This window comes from Octopus bimaculoides, chromosome 2, assembly GCF_046866305.1.
Source record: "Octopus bimaculoides isolate indiv1 chromosome 2, ASM4686630v1, whole genome shotgun sequence".
Lineage (NCBI taxonomy): Eukaryota > Metazoa > Mollusca > Cephalopoda > Octopoda > Octopodidae > Octopus > Octopus bimaculoides.
In genome coordinates, this window is record NC_142929.1 from 156,020,365 (window position 1) to 156,041,420 (window position 21,056).

A 21,056-nucleotide genomic window follows, 5' to 3' on the forward strand; every position below is an offset into this window, starting at 1 on the left:
TCTACACAAGGCCTGAAAAAGGTTAGCCTTGTTGATTTTAAAATACTTGATTAACAGTTACTTTGAAACTTGTTACAGGTACACCAGTCCCTTGCGTGTCAGGAAGTCTTTCTTACTATCAGCAACATAGGGTCCAAAGTACGTGAAGTTATTAGTCTCCTTGAGTTGTGTTCCATCATTGTAGTAAATTGGCAACCTTATTGATGTATATGAACTCAGTTTTCTTTGCATTGAGAAACCAACAGACTTTGGCTACATTTTCGAAGGATGTTAAGAAGTTTTGCATAAGCAGATGATACGCTGTGGGAGCAAGATCATTAGTATTGTCAAGAGATAGAAATTCGCTCGTCATCTTGACTGTTTCTATTTAATGAGGCCTTCGTTTTGGATGGTGTCCAGATTTTGCTTAAGAGTGCGGTTCAGGTTGTCTCTCTGAAGGATTCTTACAGTAGATGAAAATTTTTTAGTTGGAGCATCTGTGATTTGCATTAAGTTTGATGCTAACTCAGAACATTACAATTTTTTTAATCTTTTTGCTGTTGCTTTTGTTGTTTAGCACTCTAGTCCAGTTCTGATTGAGACATTTGCTGAAAGGAATTCAAGTCATTGCCATCTCACTTTTTTGTCAGGTATTGCACTCCAGGAATTACATTTAACAAATATGTGTCTCCCTTTTCAAGAAAGTAGGATGTAATTCGAACTCTACAAGACTGCTATTTCTAGACAACCAAGTGACTCCATAGATATTTTCTCTTATGTTTGTTTATTTTTAGCTATTGTTGTTGAAAGTTGCATTTTCTCTAACCTTCAAGTTGTATATAATCGAATATTGCACTATGTTCCGTACACAACAAATTATGTAGACATTACAGTTCTAATTTCTCAGTATTTTACTTTGGTTTAGTCTTCCTAACATTAGATTAACTATATATGTGGGTTGTAAAATGTAAAATACTTCAAAGGTTGAGAAATTTATTGTTTTTGACGTTCGTCGCTTAAATGCTGTGATTTGTCTGGCTATTCAGTAATGAGCATTGGCTAAAGTTACCTCACTAGAAAGAATGAGTAAAATGAGCACCCATGACCATTACATGACCATGTATGGAACAAATATTCTATTATGGCGAGTGACAATTTTCTTTGACAATTTTCTTTTTAATGAATTAACCAAAGAGGAATGGTAACACCAATGACCTTTTTTCAGGGCCTCTGCGACTCTTGAGAGTGGAAGTTATCAGATTTGTGGTTTTCTCGAATGCTTGTGTTTGAATCTTCATAAAACGACTCAGGTTAACAGCAGCAAAGATGATCTTCGATTATGCAGTCTGACTATTTTTCAACATGTCAACAAACATAAATACCTTTCATCTAGTAGTCTCCCTACATTTATAAACACAGCCAACAATGGAGTTTCTAGGCGGTTGCTCAATCTGTTGGAGATGATAGTTAAAATCTCCTTCAAATCACACCCTACTATCATAAAAATCCCATAAAATGTTTGGAATACTTCTGATTGTAGGTCTATTCCGCTAAATAATGACTGAGTGATAGACACTCGCCATAATAGAATATTTGTTCCATACATGGTCATGTAATGGTCATGGGTGCTCATTTTACTCATTCTTTCTAGTGAGGTAACTTTAGCCAATGCTCATTACTGAATAGCCAGACAAATCACAGCATTTAAGCGACGAACGTCAAAAACAATAAATTTCTCAACCTTTGAAGTATTTTACATTTTCCTCAGGCTACATTAATCGGAGATTAAAGTCTTGCCCACTTACTGCTAATGACATGTGATTTATAATTAAAAAATAAACACAACCATATTTTCATTTTACATAATTAGCATTTATTTATTAGAATATAAGTAAATGATTTATCTGGCGATTTCGTAGGATTGTTAGAGTGCCTTACAGTATTAGTTCTGGCTTTCTGCACTCAAATCTATCCAAAGTCTAATTTGCCTTTCATACTTTCGAGGTCGAAGTACAAATCGGGTACCAGAACCTATTTCTCTCTCTCTCTCTCTCTCTCTCTCTCTCTCTCTCTCTCTCTCTCTCTCAGGATTGGCTACGCTGCACTCTAAGGTGGATTGTGTGAGATCACTAGCAGTGCCTACAAGGACAAAATGCAAGGATGATCCTATTGGCATAATTGCATATCTAGACAGTTCGGAAGAACCTCCAGCACTGGTGAGATCACGCGGATGATAAATGATATTATCTAATACTTTAAAAATAATACTGTTAGATGGGTCCGAATAATCAGTTAAAATCAATAGATTACGACAATATTATCTGATGTTACCCTACTCCGTTTGCGGCCAGGTGTATAAGTTCAGAGAGTAGTATGAGAATAAGCGGAAGCTATTCTACTTTGGCTGTCATTTATTAAGACACGATTGATGGACCTATAATAATGTTAATTGACCTTCATCAATTACTGCAAAGATCGGACGAGTGAACAGTCTTAATTAACATTTTGTAAGCTTGCGTAATGTTTCTTCAAGAGTAAGAATAAATATCTTCCCCATCGATATGAAGTCGATAAGACAAACTTGGCAGTTAAGACACTTTATCTTTTTAAAATTAATATTGACTATGTAGTTAGTGTATTTGTGATTCCTTAAAAATCGATTTTAAAATCGTCATTCTAGCATCATAGTTGTCAAGTAAATAACCATAAGATTCTGCATTTCTGTAAGACATGCCATTGTAAAACATACATAATAGTTTTCTGTAAAATGTCTGTTCACGTAGCAAAACCAAAGAAACCCATAGATAAACCAATTAGCTTCAAATTTCTAAATAAAACTGCCAGTCTATTGGTTGTTGTTGGTTGTGCATTTCTAATGCGAGGTAGAGAATCGTCTTGCTAAGAGTTAATTTAATTTTTGTTATTTTTCATTAGAAAAGTAAAAGGGGTGATATTATTTAATCTTTATGTATTTATACAGTTCAATTTTCTATTCTTTTTCTTTCAACTATAGACTCCTTAGAGTTCGTATATCGCTGCTATTTCTATCTTACTAAATCTCATCAATATGAAGTAATCAAGGATCTAGTGGGTTTATTAATTACATTACATTATATTGTTTACTTTAATGAATGGAATATAGTGAAAACACATCATTAGGAGGAAGTCATTATTGTTCATAATTCTTGAGTTATGTAGAATGAGGAAAAGCTGAATTTGAAATTTAAGTACAGTTTCAAATATTGTTCAGAAAAGTCTTAAGTTTTCTTCCCTGCAAAAACTGAGAATTATTGCAAAATCCCTTGTTGACTTGATACGACGGGTTAACAAGGAGTCTCTAGGGGTCCTTCAACCGGTTAGAAATTGCAACTAAATCTCTACCAATACATATTCTATCATCTTAGAAAAGAAAGAACTCATTGACTATGCGATTCTTGATAAAATATAGCTGAATAAAAGTCGGGATGGTAATAAGTAGGATGTCACTGCTCAAACAGAACTGGCCTATGGCTAAATGACATCAGATCTGGTATTATGTTTTCAAAGAAGAAACTGACATTATACTGTGTAGAGGCTGGCTGTTAGTCGGGTGTAAATTTGCACGAACTGTTGTTGAGGAAGAGGACATTTTTTGCGATCTACAATTCTTAAACTTTACATTTTCGCATTAACTAGGATGTGTAACAAACAATATACTTTAGAAATATATATTTATCATAAACTTTGATTACATGTTCACATTTATCTGTATCTAGGATGTGTAATTATATACGTAAAAATAAATAACTATGATAGTCCAAAACGCTTGACATCGTCACTTGTAATGTCTTCTTCACTTTCCGACAGACAAAATAAATAAATAAATAAATAAATAAATAAATAAAAACTATTTTCAGTTAATGTAAGTTTAGAGGGAAATAAAAAAAAAAGTATATAAGCTAATCAAACAATTTTCAATACTGTTGGAAATAATATAAATTATAAATAAAGTCTTGATATGTAAGGAATAAATTCGTATAATACTTGGCGTAGAAAAAATTTAATTCCTACACCTTATGGAATGTTAAGCAATTTCTTTTGAGTATTGATTGTTAAATGCGGATCGCCAGATGATTCATTCTGGCTGTTTGTTGGCGGACTGACATGATCGGGATTGTGGTACCAATTGAATCGGCATGTTTTCAGTATGTTCGTACTGCGCATAGTTTTAGAGCAGGGACGGATATAATCATTAAATCACATACTCTAAGGCTATGTTTTTCATGGGATGAGATACGTCTCTTTGCGGGACTTTGAGGATTGAAGATAGGACGGATAAATTTGTTTAAAAGAAAATTCAAGATTTTTAAGTTTGTCCAACATCATGGCCAAGAAAGGCGAATTATATAGTTTCAAACTTACAGTTGTCTTCTCAATATTAAAGAGGTAGGAAAAAGTAAAAATTTCACGATTATTATTTTTGTGAAGGACGGATATTTGTTTGAGAAATACTACTCTAAGGTATGCTGTGTAATTTTTCTCTTTTCTTTCCTTAAAATTCAAAATGCATTCATGAATAAAACAGGGGATTTTTAAAATAACGAGCAGAACGTCACAATAACAGCAAATAAGTAACGGATTCTGGTAAAGTAACTGCATGGATCAAAATTCAAATTTGCTTCTGTACTTCTCGGAGTTTATACTTACTGTAGTAATAGCAGTAGTACTAAGAGGGACAACGGTTTTAGTTGGAAGGAAGAGTTCAATTGGGTAATGGTCACTGACACTCATCGATTTCTCCTTCTGAAATGAACATTGAATAGAGCAATAGCAATATATTAATAGTTGGATACGGACATCAAGATATGCATTCATGCACAGGCACATTCACACAGATATGTATGCATGTATGTATGTATGAGTGTATGTATGTATGTATGTGTGCTTGTATGTATGTGTGTTTACGTGTGTGCATGTATATGTGTATGCGCTTGTGTGTATGTTTGAATGTAGTATGTATGTATGTTTGTATGTGTGTATATGTGTGTGTGAGTGTGTGTATGTGTGTGTACGTGCGTGCATGCGTGCGTGTGTATGAATCAACCTGATTCCATGCTAGTTACCAAAGTCATGAAACATTTTCCATTGACAAAACTTCATATCTACCAACTAACATTACATAAAGTACAATTCTAAAATAAGATACAATCCACTGACCTTTGTAGTGGTTACTACCAGAACTACGAGAAGCCTCTACATGATGATCCGACCCACTAGAGATAACAACCAAATATCTCTCAGCCCACATTCTACAATCTTGAAAAAGGATACGTTAGATAATGTGGTCCTCTGTTCCCAGCTTATAAGAAATAGACTGGATAATCACGACTGGAATGCCTTTGAGCATAGACCCTCAATCTGTCAGGATGTGGAAGCTGTCTGTATTATTCAAACTACAATTGAATAATTGCGAATTTATTTACTATTAAAAGAAAATATCTATCCATGAATGCCGTGTTGATTGCTCAGTCTTTAGTTCTTTAGTATATATGTGCGTACGTTTGTGCATGCGCGCGCGCGTCTGTGTGTGTGTGTGTGTGTGTGTGTGTGTGTGTGTGTGTGTGCGCGCGTGTGTGTGTGTTTATTGCTTATTTAAGCTGGTTATTTATCTTGCGACTATGTGGCTTATCTTTTAATCAGCTCTGATCGACCAGATTTTATGATCAAAAGTATTCCATTGGCGACTATTCTGTCTTTTATTCAATCATAATCTACATCATACAATATACCAACCTTTTTTGTAAAAGACAATAGGTTGTGATTTAAAGGAGATTTGGTTATCATTACTAGCAGGTCGAGCGACCACGTAGAAGCTTTCTCATTCTTAATATCTATCGACTGCTACATGATCCTAGTTTCGTGTAATGTCACGGATAAATATTCTAGTTGCGTCTCAGGTTACGTTTGATATGCTATTGTATAATTCCAGTGGTGTCTCTACCTGTTGCCGACTGTTGAGAACCAAATTTATTTCACGTTTAAGTTCTATTATTATTATTATTATTATTTGTTTTTCATAAGATCTCTTGTCATTTATGAGCCAGTGTTTATTTTCGCTTTCTACAGTGGTAAGCAAATGAAAGACAATATTTTTCTGTGACATGTTTAATTGTAAGGATGCGGGAATTCTACCCTACAAACTAACGGATCTTTCAACGAGATGCCAACTGCCTTTCTTTCACATAGTTATTTGATAAGAATAATTTTTATTATATTCTTCCAATTACAGTTAGTTGGTAATCTTGCTCGAAGAAATTCTTTTTCAAAATATCCTTCACGTCTGGTACACCACGAAAGCGACCTAGCAGCCGAAGCCATCCCTTACAACTGGTAGAAATCAAAAACTTTCGCAATCCTATTAACCAAAATGAAGATTCAATAAAAACCTTCAACATGTAGAAATTAATCTTCTTCCTGAGCAAAACTATGTAGCGGTATATTTTCTTACAAATATAATTTTAAATATATATATTAGGCTTTTGAATATACGGTTCATAAAAGATATAATAAAAATAGCATTATGTGGGACTCTTCTTATCAAACAACTTGGCCATCCTTGCTATAGTATATTGACTGTTTTCAAGTTCAATTTTTTAACGAACGGGTGTGTCAAGATTACCTCAACCTTTACTATTATGTGCCAACAAACTAAGCCAAATGGACTTGCTTAATTCATTTCATCGACATATATAAGATTGGAAAACAATTATCTGAATGCCTTCAAAAGTTCTAATGTGCAGTGGTATATATTTACACAATGTACTTCAAGACGGTAATAAACCCAGTTTAATTAATCATAATAGTCACTTAAAGGAAATGTTTTCTTTTAAATTGTGTGTATATGTGTGTGCGCAAGTGTGTATGTGTGCGCGTGTATATGTGTGTGTGCCCGTGTGTATAAAATGGTTTTGTATTATGTACATAGTGAGATCTAGAATCGAAACCGTAGTACTCTAATGGCTGAGTCCAGTCTACACTGGAGTCAGGCGACGTACCCCGATTACTCACCAATACCACCCCATATCACAGAATGTTCTATGATGTTTCCCGCACAAAAGGAATTATAAAAGTGAAAGCGCGTCTAAATCAGCAGAGAGATTGAGAAAGCCACCGGATTACACATGTCCTCATCTCTTGCTAAAAACAAGCCAGAAAATGACCATGTAGATGCCTCTCGTTGAATCAGATATATTCTGGTAGTAACTACTGCAAAGGTGAATGAATTATATCTTATTTTAGAATTGTACTTTACTTAACACTAGCTGCCTGATACGAGGTTACTAGTAGATGTATCTTGACTTTCGTAAATACCATGGCATCAAGTTAATCAATATATTAAAAAATAAAATAGCAACAACAAAAATATCAGCAAAAACTCAACTCTGAGGAACCCTTTGATGGTTTGCGTAGCCAAAAGTAATCACTAAAATTCATAAATGAACGTAAGTTTATGTACTGAAAGAAGAGGTGAGTTCAAGTGCTTTGAGCATGGTCCTTTTTCAACACCTTCCAGCCTTTAGTCCACACGTGTGTTGTTTCCCCACTATGCATTTTCTATTACTACTATAGTGGCCTTTGTTCCTCGGAGGTTGTTAGTCATATGCTGTCTTCACCCGACTCGGTTATTTCCCATCCTCATGTCACCCATATAATGTCTACTCAATTTCCCACGCCATACACTATGACCGATAATCATACCCAAGATGTCAACATTCTAGAATTCTATCCATATCCACGTCTATTTTTTTCTCAAGCCATTGACTTGCAGTTGTTAAAAAAAACGGTTAGTGTTTACTCTCACACCCGGCCACCAAAACAGAACAAAAAAATAATAATAAGTGTAATAGGTGTAAAAAAAAAATGTGTACTAAACGAATATGAAAACAAAAATTTGCGCCAACGAACCGGGGGTGAACTTTCGGAAAATTCACAAGAACCTATAGCTGGCCGCCAATACTTTTTCTGCAAAATAGGGGTAGCTTATCCTGTTCAGGCTATATTATTGGCATTATCATGCGCTTGAGAATTTAAAAATCATTTCTTTAACTTTCTATGACATCTCAACGCTTCTAAAAACAAACTTCATTTGTTTCTTTACGTTTATCGTAATTTGAATTTAACACAAGAACTGATTCTTCCCCTCGTAACTTTTAATGAAATTTTATATAAATACCTTTGAAACGGCATAGATTACGATTATAAAGAAATTTGTGAGGAAAATTTCCGAGTGGGTGGGGAGAGGACTTTCGAACAGAATGAAATTCATAAATTATATTTTTGCTTTAGTGTAATGGAAAAATAGTTTGAAAAAAGTATATTTAGATTAATTTATTTTTCGTTTGAGTAATAAGGAAAGGTTTTATTTTTAAAACATTTCAACGGTGGAGATGTGCTAAAAACGACAGCTAAATCGCCCTTAATTTTTTTCTCTATAGTTAAACCATCTTCAACACCGTATTTATGAATTTGTTTCTCTCACCATAATACATGGGATCTTTTCTAAAATTTTTTTTCTATTACTCAAACAAAAAATAAATTAATCTAAAATTTTTTTAAAACTTACTTCCATTATTACACTCAAGCAAAAAAATATTTTATGAATCTCTTTCTCTTTGAAAGTCCTCTCTCTACCTCTCGGAAAAGAATTTCCCCTACAAATTTCTTTATAATTGTAATATGTACTGCTGGAAAGGTATTTATATAAAATTTCATTAAAAGATATTCATTTTCGTAAAAGTTATGAGGGAAAAAATCGGATCTTGTGAATTTTCCGAAAGTCTTCTCTCCACCACCCCGGTTCGTTGGCGCAAATTTGTTTTCATACTTGTTTAACGCACATTTTTTTTACACCTGTTACACTTAGTTTTTGTTTTGTTTTGGTGGTCAGGTGTTAAAGTAAACATTAACCAAAAAGGCCATCAACCATATCGATCTCACCCATCACGGAGGGCCTTAGGAAGGCGGTTGAAGCAGCACTCTTCTCCAAGACGATGCAATTAAAAAAGAAAAGAAAACAAGAATCCTGTTCAAAAACCAGAACTCATTTCTTAAGGTACACGAGATGTCGAAATATTGTTCACAAGATAGCAAATGGCACTCTTCTTTTAATTTTGACTCTATATCTTCAGGAGGAGTTACCTCAATCCTTTCTATACTAACCAAAATGAAGTAGATTGACAAATTTATTTTTTGAACCAGTGGAAGACACGCGAGATGTCAAAATATTGTTCACAAGATAGCAAATGGCACTCTTCTTTTAATTTTGACTCTATATCTTCAGGAGGAGTTACCTCAATCCTTTCTATATTAACCAAAATGAAGTAGATTGACAAATTTATTTTTTGAACCAGTGGAAAACACGCGAGATGTCGAAATATTGTTCACAAGATAGCAAATGGCACTCTTCTTTTAATTTTGACTCTATATCTTCAGAAGGAGTTACCTTAATCCTTTCTATAATAATAATAATAATAATAATAATAATAATAATAATAAATGCCCTGATGCAGTACCAGGCAGTGTCTCTCATGACTTTTGATCTTAACTGATTGGAAGTGTTATCACGTACATTGTTTTGTCTTGATATAAAAGATGGGCTACAGCAAATATTCTGCTCAATACCACAGATTTGCTTGTCAGTTGCTTGACCTTAACCAGTTGACCATGTCCCTTAGTGGTTGACAATATGTGTATCTCTGATCACGAACAGAAGTGGTGGGGGAGCATCATAGTCATGTGTTGAGAGGAATTATTTGGGATTCGAATAATTTACCCCTGGAAACATGTATGCTTTGTCCAACATCTTTAAACAATCCTTATTCATGGAGCTTTTGAGTGGGATGGGCTACTCGACCTGAAGAAAATTCTAACTGGGCCCCACCTGCGAGGTCATGCGCTGTTTGTCTTCATATGAGATCACCATGTCGCGCACATATGGTTGTGATGCATGTGCCTAGTGTACCCTTATCAGACTGGGCTTCGTATATTTTACTCCAGTGTCATTTTGATGGCAGGCGCTGCTCTCTCACTCAGTAATAATAATAATAATAATAATAATAATAATAATAATAATAATAATAATGCGGAAGAGGAGGGGGGTTCTAAGTACTTGAGAGACTGCTGAAAACTTGTGGCTCCTAAAGTTACAGGTAGTAACCTGCTCTCCACATAATTCCTACCACGAATAAGACTGAATGTGAGCCAAACTAAAATAATAATAATTTTTCTGACATGGGCACAAAACCTGAAATTTGGGGGAGGGGATAGTCGATTACATTGACTCCAGTACACGTCTGCTACTTATTATATCGACCCCAAAAAGATGAAAGGCAAAGTCAACCTCGGCTGAATTTGAACACAGAACGTCAAGAACGAAATGCCGCTATGCATTTTGTCCTGTGTGCTAACGATTTTGCCAACTCGCCGCATTCAATAATAATAATAATAATTCTTTCTACGATAGGTACGAGACCTGAACAGTTGTGGGAGGATCTAGTTGATCACACCGACCCCAGTGCGCCACTGGTACTTATTTCATCGACTCCGGAGGGAAGAAAGGCATAGTCAGAACGTGAAACCGGAAGAAATGCCGCTAAGCATTTTGTTCGGCGCGCTAACAATTCCGCCAGCCAGTCTCCCTAATAATAATAAAAAATAATGATAAAATTATTAACTTACTATGAGTTTGTATTTTGAGTCAAACTTAAATACCGAAGAATCACCAGATTTTGCTAGCTCTATTAATTTTGCACCACCAATAATAAATCTATGAAAAAAGGGAAAAACTGAATGAAGCAACATGGAAATAAATCAATAAAACAACCAAGACATTCTAAACCTACGCTATAACCAGAATAATTTAAATAGTTACAGTAATCAGAATATTGTAAAATCGATACAGTAATCAAAACAAACAGAAAATAAGACATATCTATTTTAATATCACAACGTGATTAAACGTATTCAGATTAAAATTCGAATTATTTTGAGGAAGTCTTTTCAACTTATTCTTTAAGGTTACGTAAATTACATTTGCAGCTATATCTTTTCCTTTTTGTTTTTTTTTCTTTTCTTTTCTCTTTTTTTTTTCAAGAAATTTGGAAGTGACCTAATGGATGGTTGGCTGCTATTTTATAGCATGACTACGCAGAAATTCCCTCGTTGGCGTCTGTCAAAACCGGTTCTTCATCTCGGTTAGAGATGTATGAGAGGCGAATTGCAAATCAGCAAGAAACTAATTGGGACAGTTGTTGTTCTGAGGCAAATAATGAATGTTTTAATACACATATACATTGGCATGTAATCTACTACTGTTTTAGTCTTTTGGCTTAAACCGTTCTGTTCATATGCGACTTTTAGAGACTTCAGCAGTAGGTAGTTTGGGATTTAAATGCAGGTGAAATTTCACTTGTTGGCGGGTTCTTCACCTCTGATCTAGGTTAGTAGTTCTGAACCTTGTTTTGACTATCTCACAGCTACGATAAGTATCGGATCTCTTCCTCATATATAAATATTTTTATTTATCCCCGTAACACCAATGAATCTGTCTATCAGAAAACGGGAGAATTTTATATAATTACCACTTATTATAGTTATTCTGTTCTTCATGCAGAATTCAACTGTGTTAAATTTTCTCATGGCATTATCATTAATTACTCACTTATTAAATATTTGTCATTCAGTATCTTTGTCATGTCAGTCTTTCTAACGGTAAGTACAAGTAAAGATTATGCGACATCGAGAAGCTCTCATAATATAGAAACGTATGCAGAATTGTTACTGTACTTGCTATAGATAAAACTCCTCTAACCTTGTCCTTCATTCAGGTTTTAATCATTTTCAGTTCTCAGAGTTGTCACCCTTACCTTTCTTGAAAAGAAATGTTATTAACATTAATGAGTTTTCTTTCCATTACAGGTGTAATTTTAATTGATTAAGTGGTTTTGCTCACACTAAGTATATTAACTCACAATATATAACTATCAGTTATTTTACTATCAATGGTGAATTTCAGATCTTGAATTTAAAGTGTTTTGTTGTATTGCATTAGGAATAAAACAATTCTTTTCTGAAACATTAAAGTAAAACTCACATCCTCGCCAAGCCCCCTTCTCGAAAACCCTATTGATTCTCTTTAAGGAGTGAGGCGTTGCTTCCTTAGGTCGAGAAGCAACTGAATTTTGGCCTCGAGCCTATTAAAAGTCATAGCTTGGGCAATATAATAGGTTGTCCTATTCGCTACATTTATTGCTTTGTGCTTATGCAGGATATTATTAGATATGTGAAATAATTTTGGTAAACATTCTGATGGGTACGTTTTGGTTTTGAGTGAGGGTGCATGGAAGTTTTAATTGCTTTGCATAATAACCCGGATAATTGTCGGATTAAGTTTGAGGCTGAGATTTGTGAATAATTACGTATATTGTTTCTATAAATAAAAATAACAGAACATTAGAGAACGAAAAATACATATACCTGTCGTAAGAGCAGTCTGTAGCTGCTAGTGTTGTGTCCGTGCCATATTCTATTGGCCAGAAGTATTCGTCTGATTTGAGAGATAATAACTTCTCTTCTTTCTTTGATAGATATCTGCACCCAGCGTTGAAATCACCCATTGCAATGAGAGTATCAATTTTGAATTTATTTTGTCCCGCTTTAAAAACGTCAGCTAAGGCAGTAAGTTCACGAACGACAGTATCTGGGTCAACATGAAGGCCAATGATACCAATTTCTGTAACAGCTGTAATAGAATACAGTTCATTATAATAATTAAATGCATACTATCATTTCAACATTATGAAAAACAAGTATCATGGTGTTTAACATCACTATGGTACTTATTTTATCAACTCTTGAACGAATGAAATACAAAGTCAATCTCGTCAGAATTTGAACTTAAAACATAGAGAAACCGAACTAAATACCACAATTATTATGTCCACCGCTTTGCTAATTCTGTTAATCTACAGCCATACATACATACATACATACATACACACACACACATACGTTATGTATGTATGTATGTATGTATGTGATAATTTGTACGTGATATATGACGATGTCCTAACATCAGTAAAACAAAATGAAAATGTAATAATAGATAAATATAGAGAAAGACGGAAACAGGAAAAGGGCTAAAGTTATGATATTCGTCCATTGGTGATCAATGAAGTCATTGACTTCGACCACGTGACACTTCAACAGGAGTCACATCCCTGCAAGGAAGCAGAGAAACACAACTGTTCCCACCAATACTAGGTATACTGTACGACCGAAACTACCAAAGTGTCGGTAGGCCAGTGTCGGAAATGTGTAATACCACGATCGCTTTAATGAATGGTCTGCCGTCTATGGTTCCAAGCAGTTTCAACCATCAATAATCAATAAAGACCATAACTGACTCCGCGTCTCTTCAGTAAGGAATGCTGTCGTGTGGGGTGGAGTAGAGAATCGTTATTGTTCCCGACTGTATTACACTTTCTGTGCACCTGAAACCACGGAAGTGGTTATGCGCCATTGCCACAGACGTGCAAAATACTTCAGCCACCACAACAAGACTTGGGTTTAAGTGACAAGTCTGTCAATCGTGTGTCATGCAATCTTTCCCGATTTGCACAGATGCAAGATGAGCGCAAGGCGTTTCTTTCTTTTTCAACGGAAAAGGAACTGTGCGTACATTGGCCCTACTCTCTCCTTTTCGCGCAATATGCCCAGTGGTAAGATGAAGTTCAGACAATTGAGTCAATTAGAAAATGGAGGGACGATGCATACTCTGTGAGCAGATAAGGTTTTTCGTAAATTATAGTGTGGCTTACAATGCATTGGTTCAAGTCCATCCAGGATCTTCCAGATGTATATTATGGCATATCTTTCTCGCCTACGCTCTAAGGAATAAAGTCTTAATCTCTTGAGTTTTCCCCAGTAGCTTATATGCTACATAGAGGCTATCTTCTTCGTGCAGCTTCGTTGGATTGCCTCGAGTTCTGAGATTAATTTGACACTGGTTGGTGACCATAGCTGAGAGCAATAGTCAAAGTGTCTTAGGACAAGTGTACCCCAGAGGACCATCATGGTTTCCTGATGCCTTTTTCTAAAAGTTCTAAGAATCCATCCGGTTAAATACAAAGAATCTATCATGGTTAAATACAAAAGAGAGAGAGAGAGAATACTGTACCAACTCTAACACTAAAACATACAAAATAGATGCAGAAACCTTCACTATAGCAGTAGGCAAACGGCAGAATGGGAAGGTACCTGGAGTACCGTATGGTGTCACTCAGGCAGCTAAATGAAAGCAGCAAAAATAAATATATTAATGCAGTCCTGAGAAGTGAAGTAACATTGTACGAGTTAGCAGTGAACTCCTCAAGAAACACTCCTGATGATATCATATACAGCTCCAAAACAGCTGGGCTCTCTTATCTCAGAGAAGATCTGGATGGAAAGTACTCAGCATAAAAAAAAAAAAGATTTTGCATGGGTATGTTGCCCGGAAGCTTGAATAAGACAGTAGAATTGACACGAAGCACAGCTTCTCTTGGACACAAGACCACTACATCACATCACACTTTGAAGGCTATGCGTTTGCAATCCAGGAACAAGAGATTTCCACAAAGTACCTGATGAACGGGAGAGACAGTGACGCTCTTGCAATCCCAAGGTGCAACCGCATCTGTAGGCTATGTCATGTTTCTGTGGAAGACATTACTCATGTGATCAGCAGCTGTCCTAAAATGTCGCCACGGTACTACCTCCCTATGCGGCACGATGTTGTTGCTAAAACAGTTTACAATGTCATCCGCAAAAAAGACTGTCCTGAAATAAACTTAGAAAATCCCTCTGTTATGGAATACATTCATAAACACCAACTCAAGGAATACTGGTGGAATATTTCCATCAAAACTTCTGTCAAATGTAAGCCTAACAGGCCGGATATTGTTGTTTGGGACAGAGGGGCAAAGATATGTATCATCAAAGAGGTTAGCTGCCCTGCAGTTATAAACACCTCTTTGAAAATCAAAGAAAAAGAGGATATCTATGGACAACTGCTTCGAAACCTTCAGCTTCTATATCCAGACTACGAATTCATTTTCATGCCAATGATAATTGGAGCACTAGGTTTTGGTAGTAAATGCTTAAAGGAGAATCTGGATACACTGGGATTTTCAGAAAGAGAAATCGACCGGCTGATTCGTGCATTACAAGTCCAATCTGTGAGTGGAAAAATATGTAAGACTTTTCTCAAGTTCCAAACGTGAATTTGTCTGTGTTAACTGCATCCCAAAGACAGAGCCTTGTATCTTTGTTGGAAGTCGGCTCTCTCCTCAGTGGAAGATTTATAATAATTAAAAAATAGTAGAGATATACATACATACATACCCGCGCGTGCTCATACATACACACAGACATACGCACACCCATTCATGCACATAGAGAGAGAAAGAGAGAGAGAAAGAAAGAGAGAGAGAGAGAGAGCAAGAAAGAGAGAAAGAAAGAGAGAGAGAGAAAGAAGGATAGAGAGAAAGAAAGAGAGAGAGAAAGAAAGAGAGAAAGAGAGAGAGAAAGAAAGAGAGAGAGAGGAAGAAAGAGAGAGAGAGAGAGAGAGAAAGAAAGAAAGAGAGAGAGAGAGAGAGAGAAAGAGAGAGAGAGAAAGAAAGAGAGAGAGAGAGAGAGTAGCTACAATACTACATTTGAGTTTGAAGAGTTCGGTTACGTTGAGGAGTGATGTTTCGAGCTGTCAAAGTTGTTTATCTCGAAATATCAGGTTTTCCTTCTCTTCACATCATCCGAACGTATAGACATCTCTTAATCTTGTCTGTTGCCAATACAGATAACCTCCAGTTCCATTAAGTTCTATATTGTATCTTTTTCTTTTGATCTTATCTACATCTGTTGTAACTGCTTTTTCTTTCACATGAATGGCGGAATGCCATTTAGACTTTATGAACTCCATATAAACGGACAATCTTTACAGTATTATATGACAAGCTGCTCTATGCCACCGCTGTTGTTGATGATCTGGCAACGAGTGCCAAGCTCTTTATTATTTTCGTCTGTAGAATATTGGATATATAACTAAGAGAGATTGATAACTAACTTAGTCGACATAGAATCAGCTTACTTGCTGAAGTGTCATTGGTAATCAGTCACAAAGACATTGGAAAGGGTTATGGATATTTCCCTCTGACTGCCATTTATCAGCCTGTCTCTGTAATTCGTGGCACTCCGTCGGTTATGACGACGAGGGTTCCAGTTGATCCGATCAACGAACAGCCTGTTCGTGAAATTAACGTGCAAGTGGCTGAGCACTCAACAGACACGTGTACCCTTAACGTATTTCTCGGGAAGATTCAGCGTGACACGGCTGGCCTTTCGAAATACAAGCACAACAGAAACAGGAAGAAAGAGTGAGAGAAAGTTGTGGTGAAAGAATACAGTAGGGTTCGCCACCCCTCCCCCTGCCGAAGCCTCGTGGAGCTTAAGGGGTTTTCGCTCAATAAACACCCACAACGCCTGGTCTGGGAATCGAAACCGCGATCCTATGACCGCAAGTCCGCTGCCCTAACCACTGGGCCATTACGCCTCTACGTTTCTGTAACAACGACTTATCTAAGGTATAATATTTACTGAAGAAATGTGATGCCATTTACTTACATAAACTTGGGATCGAAAATTTTACTACGAAGGGTTCTCTTTCAAACGTATCTTCTCCCTTTTCCTCCGAACCATCGTCGTAGTGAAATGAGTCAACTATAGTTATTCCGGTGTCATTTCTGAGTGAAAAACAAAATTCATCTATTAATTCGAGATACAGTAATCACTCGCCATACCGCGGTTCACCTATCGCGCCCACAGTACATCGCGGATTCTTCTGGCTAATATATGAAAATTTATATCGCGGGTTTCTGCGACCGATTGGTGTTTATATTTTTTTTTAGGTTTTAATTATTTCTGTGGTAAAATAAGAATTTTCACCTCTAAAAATAAAACTACAGTACAGTACTGCACTGTATAACACATTAATTAAAATATATTAAAAGAAAATACGTAGTGTACCGTAGATGAGTAAACAAAGAATCGCACATACTGTATGGAAAACGAAACACGGGAGGCGAGTGTGTGGTGTTGTTTTGCCTTTAGAATAAAATTAATATATACAAACTATGAAAATGATTAAAAAAATATGCGTAGGAGTGGCTGTGTGTTAAGTAGGTTGCTTACGAACCACATGGTTCCAGGTTCATTCCCACTGCGTGGCACCTTGGGCAAGTGTCTTCTACTACAGCCTCGGGCCGACCAAAGCCTTGTGAGTGGATTTGGAAGGCGGAAAATGAAAGAAGCATAGTCGAGATGGTATGTTTTCTTCTCTTACCCTTGTTTTTTTGCAAACATCTTCAAAATGACTTTCTAAAATGAAATTCCATTATGCAGCTGAGGAGTACATTTTCATTGTAAATTCTATGTGGTGTTCTCACTACATGAATAAATGGAGCTTGTACGAAACGTACGTGCTGCTATAACCTATTGAATTTTTGTTGCTTATCTTCAAATTTTATTCACCAAATCTCTTGATTTTGTTTTTGGTTTTTACCCTACCAAATTCTGGTGCCTTAAACATTTTAAGTACCACATTTAATCTTTTGATTAAATCTATATTATATATATATATATATATATATATATATATATAACGTGAGAGAGTTAGGGGTTGTGTGTGTGTGTGTGTGTGTTTGTTCCCCCAAAACATCGCTTGATAACCGATGCTGGTGTGTTTATGTCCCCGTAACTTAGTGGTTCGGCAAAAGAGACCGATAGAATAAGTACTAGGCATCCAAAGAATAAGTCCTGGGGTCGATTTGTTCGACTAAAGGCGGTGCTCCAGCATGGCCACAGTCAAATGACTGAAACAAGTAAAAGAGAAGAGTAAAGAGTACAGTCCTGTTTCGACTTCACCTATTGCGAGGCGTTTTGGAACGTGACACCCGCAATAGTCGAGGTATTATTGCATGTTCGAATTTGTTGCTGCCTTGTTACTAGCTCTTGGTGTTCTTTTAGCATAATTTCATTTGCACCAAGAATATTTTATGGGAATATTAAATCGAATTCAGAATGTGACTTTTAAGAGATTTCATATAGATCTCGAATAGCTGTAGTCGTAATAAGTTTAATTCGCATCTCGTGCATCTCGATTTGAGGGAGCGGTTGTGTGTATGCGTGTATGTATGTGTGTGAGTGTGTGCGCATGTGCGCATCTCTGTAAAGTTTGACACAAAATCTCATTGCATCACTTAAAGTTTCAGAAGATGAGAAAAAAGGCATCAGAACGATCAGAAGCACCGGAAAAGCTCCGTAACGAAGTAAGCGTGAGAAACTTCTGTTAACATCAAGAAAAAAAAAAAAAACTCTACGAAACCTGTAGAGTGCTCGTTTCTTCTTTTCGTGCGCCTGTGGTGCGCGCGCGCGTGTGTGTTTGTTTGTTATGTATGCATATGTATATGAAACTGTGTACTACATTATTTCCATTCTTCTGTTTTAGAGTACTTTTTGTAAAATTGCTGGCAATGTGCTATGTTAATGTTTGACTGATTGTCGTATATAAGATTCAGTCAAGAAAACAGTGTGTGTGCATGCGTGGTAGTAGGAGAGAGAGAGCGACAGACAGATAACAGAGAGAGAGAGAGAGAGAGAGAGAGAGAGAGAGAGAGAGAGAGAGAGATAGAGAGTGTGTGTGTGTGTGCGTGTGTGTGTGTGTGTGTGTGCGTGCGTTTGTACTCGTCCATATGTGGGTGAACGGCTACCATTTAAAACCAACTCGCAGCATGTTTTGTTTTCAATTCCTTTTGCTTTTTACCTTTTGAATATAAACTACAAAATTAAGCGAAAAAAATATTTCTCGAAGATTTTTGCAAAAGTTTGCAGTTCCAATTTGATGAAAATTCTTGCAACTCCAACCATAGTAGAACCCTTCACTACAGCTCAGTGTAATCATAATTCTTTCACTTTATCTTTTCTACATTTAATGTTTCTAACCACACGTCAGTCTTACTTCATTTGTAGTTTCCATTAACTTTCGGCCAGCAAGACCGCACAGAAAAACATCACACTGTGCATTATTTTACAGCTATATACATTACAGAACACTGCACTAGTTCAATGCATACTAAACAACAAGAAGAAATTTCAAACATCATAAAATGTTTTACGTACCGATAGTAGAATGCATAATTTTCTTTGCTGCGTGTTCGTCCAAGCCTGTCGCTTAATTTCATACTATAACTATATCCGTTTCTGGAACGAAGTTGGAGAATTATACATAGAATATGATAGGAAACGTAACTTGGAAAAACAAATTCCTAACTAGAAGTTCCTCTTTCCTGGCACTCCGTCGCTTACGACGTCGAGGGTTCCAGTTGATCCGACCAACGGAACAGCCTGCTCGTGAAATTAACGTGCAAGTGGCTGAGCACTCCACAGACACGTGTACCCTTAACGTATTTCTCGGGGATATTCAACGTGACACAGTGTGACAAGCCTGACCCTTTGAATTACAGGCACAGCAGAAACAGGAAGTAAGAGTGAGAGAAAGTTGTGGTGAAAGAGTACAGCAGGGTTCGACACCATCCCCTGCCGGAGCCTCGTGGAGCTTTAGGTGTTTTCGCTCAATAAACACTCACAACGCCCGGTCTGGGAATCGAAACCGCGATGCTATGACCGCGAGTCCGCTGCCCTAACGACTGGGCCATTGCGCCTCCACCCTAACTAGAAGTACTAGCAACAATACCAGCATCAGTACCAGCACGACTAGTATGTTTGTACTACAGGAAGTAAGGTATGGCTATTTGGATGTAGGTATGACTGTAGCTAAGATGTTTTCTTCACAATTATAGAGTTCCGTGTTCGGTTCCATTGCGCGGTACACTGCACAAGATTTTTTTTTATCAAAGTTTTGGGTCGATCAATGTCTTGTGAACAGCGGCGTAGCTGATGGAGAAGCAACTGAAGCGACTGCTCCCCTGGAACACATTTTTCAAAATTGGTGCTTTTCAACAATTTTGTTTTAACTCTTTTGCTTACTTGTGTGATTAAAGTTGAATCTCCCTCTTTTTTTCTCTATTTTGTTAATCACGAGGTTTTGGAGGGACTTTTAGGACTCATTATTTTATCTGAGCAACCTCCCGGGGTTTTTTTATCTGCTTGCTCAACCTCTTGTAATGTGTTGGTAGCCGCTGACACCTGAAGAACCAAAACAAACCCTGACGTCGTCACCTGTCGACACTTGACGATCTCATGGAGTTCCATGTTTTTCACATCACACCTCTATCAGTAGTTGTAAATTTCAAACATAATGACATTATTACAAAAACATGAAATTAATGAATGTAGAATATTATTATGTATAACTGATAAAATATTTTGTGTAATATAAGAGAAATGAGTTAAAAATTGTTTAGTGTGTCGCGGCACCTTTCTTTTTTATGTACATTCATTCCTTAACTTTAGAACCTGGCTACGTGAATGAGCTTATGAATGAGATTGGTGGACGGAAACTATGTGGAAACCTGTTTTGAGTTGTAGATTAATATGTTGCTCGGTTTAACACTACCACATGGTCTTTTGCTGACTTTAAGTGACTCGGCTTTGTTGTAAACATTTGCCTCAAGTTCCAAGGTGGAGGACAGCTTCCTCCCCCCCCCCCCCAGTCTCAGAGGCCCTGAAAAGAGTCATAGGTATTGTTTTTACTCTTCTGATCCAGCCACGAATAAAAATGACCAACGCTTTAAAGGCAGGAGAAATCTGGAAAGTTCAAAGTTTCAGCTCATGTATTGCAATGCAAAGGCTTGTAAATCATAATAGAATCAACCATAGAAATTGTTTTAAGTCCTCTTTACACACATTTAACGTGGTGGAATTAAGTAGACTTTTCTATCAAACTTTGAAAGAAAATTTCAGCATTAACAAAGCCTCAAGTCGACCGAAACCTACTGAGTAATATCTTGTAAAGAGAAACTGTAAGTAATCTAGTCAGAGAGATCGAT

At 36.5% G+C, this 21,056-nt stretch overlaps 1 protein-coding gene across 2 annotated transcripts in view; it reads right to left on the minus strand.

Moving 5' to 3' along the window:
- The window catches only part of LOC106869599 (deoxyribonuclease-1), a 55,569-nt gene that overhangs the window by 11,904 nt on the left and 22,609 nt on the right, over window positions 1-21,056 (minus strand). For both annotated transcript variants that reach the window (XM_089347969.1, XM_089347970.1), the window contains exons 3-7: window positions 19,228-19,308; window positions 16,675-16,793; window positions 12,493-12,757; window positions 10,696-10,783; window positions 4,666-4,761 (exon numbers count right to left, since the gene is read on the minus strand). In XM_089347969.1, the coding sequence (XP_089204095.1) occupies window positions 4,666-4,761; window positions 10,696-10,783; window positions 12,493-12,757; window positions 16,675-16,793; window positions 19,228-19,308 (649 nt within the window). The remainder of the gene's footprint in view (window positions 1-4,665; window positions 4,762-10,695; window positions 10,784-12,492; window positions 12,758-16,674; window positions 16,794-19,227; window positions 19,309-21,056) is intronic.